The sequence below is a fragment of the Xiphophorus couchianus genome, chromosome 1 (genome assembly GCF_001444195.1).
Source record: "Xiphophorus couchianus chromosome 1, X_couchianus-1.0, whole genome shotgun sequence".
Classification (NCBI taxonomy): Eukaryota; Metazoa; Chordata; class Actinopteri; order Cyprinodontiformes; family Poeciliidae; genus Xiphophorus; species Xiphophorus couchianus.
Genome location: NC_040228.1, coordinates 1,199,584 through 1,204,835, shown reverse-complemented (window position 1 = coordinate 1,204,835; position 5,252 = coordinate 1,199,584). Strand labels below are relative to the sequence as shown.

General features: G+C 40.3%; 1 protein-coding gene across 1 annotated transcript; it reads left to right on the top strand.

Moving 5' to 3' along the window:
* The first annotated feature begins 1,420 nt into the window (after positions 1-1,420).
* On the top strand, positions 1,421-3,384 carry LOC114148003 (uncharacterized). The gene is made up of 2 exons (XM_028022885.1): positions 1,421-2,243; positions 2,358-3,384. The coding sequence occupies exons 1-2, from the start codon at positions 2,147-2,149 to the stop codon at positions 3,080-3,082; spliced, it is 822 nt and encodes a 273-aa protein (XP_027878686.1). The 5' UTR covers positions 1,421-2,146; the 3' UTR covers positions 3,083-3,384.
* The last annotated feature ends 1,868 nt before the right edge of the window (positions 3,385-5,252 follow it).

The window sequence follows — 5,252 nt, the reverse complement described above, 5'->3', positions numbered from 1 at the left end:
AGGTGGTTGTGTTCAGTAGATGACAGGCCTGGCTTGAACAAGATGATGCTGGACATGCTGGAGAGAAAATGCCAGGAAGACCATGCTAAATATGGATTTGTTGCACTCATTTTGGATGCAATGGCAATCAGAAAACATGTGCAATATAATCTACATAAACAGTCACTGTCTGGCTTCGTGGACCTGGGGGATGGAAACAATGATACTGAGGTTGCTACTGAGGCTCTTATGTTTATGGTGGTTGGCCTCCAAGGGCATTGGAAGGCTCCCATTGCGTACTACCTGACGGCGTCTCTGTCACCAGACACACAAAAGGTACTTGTCAGTCATGCTTTAGAGGAGCTGCATGCTCGAGGAATTTGGGTGCTATGTATAACAATGGATGGGCATGCTACCAACATCAGCATGTGTAACCAACTTGGGTGTGAACTGAAGGGAAACCCACAAGAACTCCTGAAAACCAATTTCCCACATCCAGTTACTGGAGAGAAAGTATTTGTAATGATGGATCCATGCCACATGCTGAAGTTGACACGTAATATGTTGCAGGTAATTGATGATTGTGGTATACCTAATCCTGCAAGTTATGTATTTGTCTGTTCATGTCCATAGATTTGATTGGATTTAGTGGTCAACATTTAGCTGCTTATACTTATTTAAGTTGTGACTCATTCTTACTCTGCAGGCATATAGCCCAATAGCAACAACCACTGGACACATCAACTGGAGGTACATAAATCATCTCAATGATGTGCAGAAACAACATGGACTACATGCTGCCAATAAAATTTCGGACAAGCATGTGTACTTTGAGAACCACAAGATGAGAGTGTCCCTGGCTGCACAAACACTGAGTCGCTCCGTGTCAGTGGCCCTCCGCACTATGAGAGATCTTGGGTACTCTCTGTTTAAAGATTGTGAGGCCACAGCAGCATTTATTGAGGTAATGCAATTTGTTAATACGGAATGAAAGTACATATTTTATTAATCTATTATAAAATGAATTAACATTCTGGTAAAATAAGACTGTGCTGTTACTTATAAAATTATTCTCTGCATATTTAGAACAGAATTCAGTGAATGCAAAGTATTGAATTCACCTATCGGATAACTAACGAAACCCTGCAAGTTTGGCATTTCAAATAATGATTTAGATGTCGCAATTTCTTACAGATGATTGACAGGATGTTTGATACAATGAATGCACGCAATCCTCTTGCTAAAGGATTCAAAGCTCCCATGGGATCTTGGAATTGGATGGAAAGAAAAGCATTTTTGTCAAGAGCCCGGGAGTACTTGCTCACTTTGTTGACGAAAGATGGAACACCCCTTCACCGATCTAAGAGGTTTATTAAAATAGTGCATGAGAAGTTCCTGATTTCTGTTCTGTTATCCATCAAGTTCTTAAGATGGACTGTTCTCTGCATCAAGTTCATAAGATGTTACTGTTAAAATGTTTTGCATTTTGTCACACAGTCTGTTTTGTTTGTCTTAATTATCTTGTCTTCAGTGTATTTCAGATCCCCGATGCTTCTTGGTATGTATTACACAACATATATTTTGTGCAGAAATCATATTTTATGTACATTATGTTGCTATGATTGTGTATGTATGTGATTGTGTGTTTGGTGATGGTCAGAGTGAATGTCAGTGCAGAATGGCAGTACCGCTTCTATCAAACTGACCCAAGCTGGGCTGTGGCTCCAAACCACCAAGAATGAGAAATGAATAAAAAAGATATATGTTAAGTGTCTTAGAGTGTCGAGAAAAGAACTGTACAAAAATGATTTTATTTTACATTTTAAACAATGTTCTCTTGTTTAAATTTTTTAAGATCTGCAGTTTTGTTTCTGTTGAATCGTCTTTTCTTCAGTGTGTTACAGGTCCCTAATGCTTTTAAATGGTAAGTACATTATTTAAAAAATTAACTATAGGTAAGTGTGAAAAAGGTATGTATTGTATGTGTTCTGGTTCAAGTTCATATTGGTGGTTTCTGAAAGTACCGTTTGAAGCAGCATCATTATGCTTTTCTGTGGTGCTTTTTTGAGGTGTCTTGTTTAGCCATGTTCAGAGCAATAAAACATTTTTCTTTTGCAGGTACCTCTCTGTCATTGGATTTGTCATCAACATTAACACGTTACTGCTGATGATTCCTGAACTGCTCCAAGTGCAGCGGTATGTCCTCACATACAGGTTCAGCCAAGATCACTTGGAGCTCCTGTTTAATTCCATCAGAGCGTCAGGTACTGTTGATGTCCTTTCAGTTAGAATAACTTCATAAAATATACTTCATGAATGTGTTCATATGTTATGTCGTATGATTAACACATGTATTGTATCCCTGTATTCCATTCAAGGTGGCTGGAATAACAACCCATCAGCATGCCAGTTCCAGGCCATCTTCCGCCGGCTGATGGTTCGGTGTGGGGTTACACCCAGTGAGACTGGCAATGTGGCAGCACAAGACAACACCGTGTCCCTGTCTGCTGTTGAAATGTCCTCTCCTGAATCTAATGAAGAGCATCCCTGTCCTTTTGCTTGGATTTCAGCCATTCTGGACGACCACAGCTATCTTCCGACCAAGTTTGGTGGTCTGGTAGAAAATGCCTTGGTTTACATATCTGGATTTGTTGTGAGGCAGATTCTGCGTAAACTAACCTGTGACCCATGTCGAGTCAGTTTGATTCAAGATGCCACACCGTCTTCATTTGATGAGAACTACCATCTTCTGACTTTGAAAAATAATGGCGGGTTAGTGATTCCCTCACAAGGCGTAGTGAAGGTGGTGAGAGCTGCAGAGAGGGTGATTCGTGGTGCTTCACCAAACCATCCTCCTAAGCTGTCCGCCGTCACATACATAGTCCGTGAAGACATTGGAACAGAAGATGTTTTCCAGCTTGGGGAACACACTCAGGAGACACAATTTGGCATTGACAATCACCATTCTGACTTGCTGTCATTGGTTGTGTCTGTGTTTCTGAAGATAAGGATGCACCACATTGCAAAAGTCACATGTCTTGGTTTGCAGAAAGGCAACACCAGAAAAAAGCTCTGCAAAACTGTCCTATTTCAAGGCTATTAGATTGTGTAAAAATGTAATGAATATGTAAATACTGTCACAACAGATAAGTATGCATGTGTGTATGTGTGTATATATGAGATTATCGGAATATATACATAATGTGTGTGAATAAATTGCATCTTTGGTTGTATCTTGCAAAACATGTCATACTTTAAAACATTGTATTCCACCAAAATTATTTAAATATGCTAAACTATACGTTCCTATACATGCAATTTTAATAGCTGTATGCCTAAAATTTAATTATGTGACAATGTGATTACTGTTCAGCGTGTTATGATCTATTAAATGCGCTGATCCTTTATTGTGCCTGCCAAATATATAAGGCTGAGTGGAGTGGTATACCGCTCCAAGATGGCCGCCCTAAATCTCGTCAGCTCCAATAGGCGAGAGCGGCCCATGAGGCGTCTATCCATATATTATGTCTATGGCTGCAGCGAGGTCCTTCTCAATTTGGACGCGCAAGACGTAACAGGTAAAATCCGGTTTAGGATTTTCAAAATAAAAGATCCGGAAGTAGTTAATTATTTCTTGCGCGGCCTGGTGCCCTAAGGGCTCCGTAGCTCCGTAAAGAAGAATATATGACAGAGAATAAAAATCAATTTGGGAATGGGAATTAGTTGTCTTTGCAAATATTAAACTATCCCTAATATCTGTTGATAGGGCTCGTGCTTATAATAGAAATAGCAACACGACTAAATTTCAATGTTTTTGACAAAGTAAAACGTTACCAACAAAACTGTGTCCTGTTGCCGTCCGCGTATTATCGCGGGACTTTAGAGTCAGCTGAGAAGGTTTTTCTATCGTTCTGGAACCTGCAGTTGTCAAATATCGCGGGAGCCGCCTCCCTAATCACTACGTAATGTGCCGTGCTGCTTCTAGCGGCGCTGGTGACAGTGCTGAAAGCTGTTGGGGTAAGTTTTTGTTAATAATTCAATTTCGCTAAATGGTAAAATGTATTTTTGTAACGTAAAGTGGCGAATTTTCGTTTTATCATCCAACGAAGCTCTTGAAGTAAGCTTGGTGCCTGTCGTTTGATGTTAACGCAGGCGTCGGGCCTGGGTGGGGGCGCCTCGGCATAAATCTCACACAACGGGCCGGGGAGTACGGCAGCATGATCGAGCTAACTGAGGCTAGCCACTTGGCTCCAAGAACGACTCAGCGACTTTGACCAAAACTTGAATAAACAAGTTCGTAATAACTAGAAAATGTCCCCATAATATGCAAGAGATGTTTTTGTCAAACCGAAGTCAAATCCAACAGAAATACTCAAAACTGTCATAAACGTGTGCTCGAGCCTCGTACGTGCTTTCTTTGTTTTCCAGTCCTCGTGCCGTTAGCCTAGAGACTGTTTTGTTCTCTACTTGCTGTAAGACAAAAACAAATACTTTAAATTTAATGGACCACTACTCACATTAGTCTGGAACGAAAATTTATATAATCTCAGATTGGTTTTGCTGTAGATTTTCCTTCTATTTAATGAATATAGCCATGGGAGGTTTAGTGTGATTAGGAATCAAATAGATTCTGTTAAATGTCTTACTTGAAAACCAGTATAGTTGATTTAGAAATAATTCACCATTAAGTTCCGAGTTACATTTTATTACCAACCTTGAAACCACAAAGAGTAGAAGATTATTTTTTCAATATAAAGTGGTTTTTTTTGGTGACTTATAACTAAAGCAGGGTAACCTAATGCATATGCCTCACACTAACCAAGTACACACATACTATTCCTCTCCTCGTTGATGTTTAAATTTCTCTTGGTGGGAAAGGCCTGTGGCGTAATGACTGTTTGTAAAGCGATATTCTAATCCTGTCATTAAGGCGACGAGAGTCATTAATGCTATCTCTGTTGCTTTCTTATACAGTTATCCGAAGGGGAGTTAATGTCCCCGTGTTTATGTTCTGACACAACCCAGTTTAGTGTGTTTTTCAGTGGAACCTGTTAGCTTCGGTTAGCCTGGATGTGACGTTTTCGATGGCGTTGCATACTGCAACGTGTTGGCTCAGGCCATGCCTTCTGTTCCAGCTGAGGATAGCGGATTGTCAGGAAGTCACATGCCTGGCTTTGTCAGAGCGCTTGTCTTTAGGGCCCAGGAATAGTTCGAGTCCCTGGCCTTATAATAACAGAGAGGTTGTATTGGTTTTCCTTCTTTTTGTTTAGTTG

Coding starts and splice junctions, on each gene's coding strand:
- LOC114148003 (XM_028022885.1), top strand. CDS start 2,147: ATGATTCCTGAACTGCTCCAAGTGCAGCGGTATGTCCTCACATACAGG. Junction 2,244..2,357: donor TAATTCCATCAGAGCGTCAG/GTACTGTTGATG, acceptor ATTCCATTCAAG/GTGGCTGGAATAACAACCCA.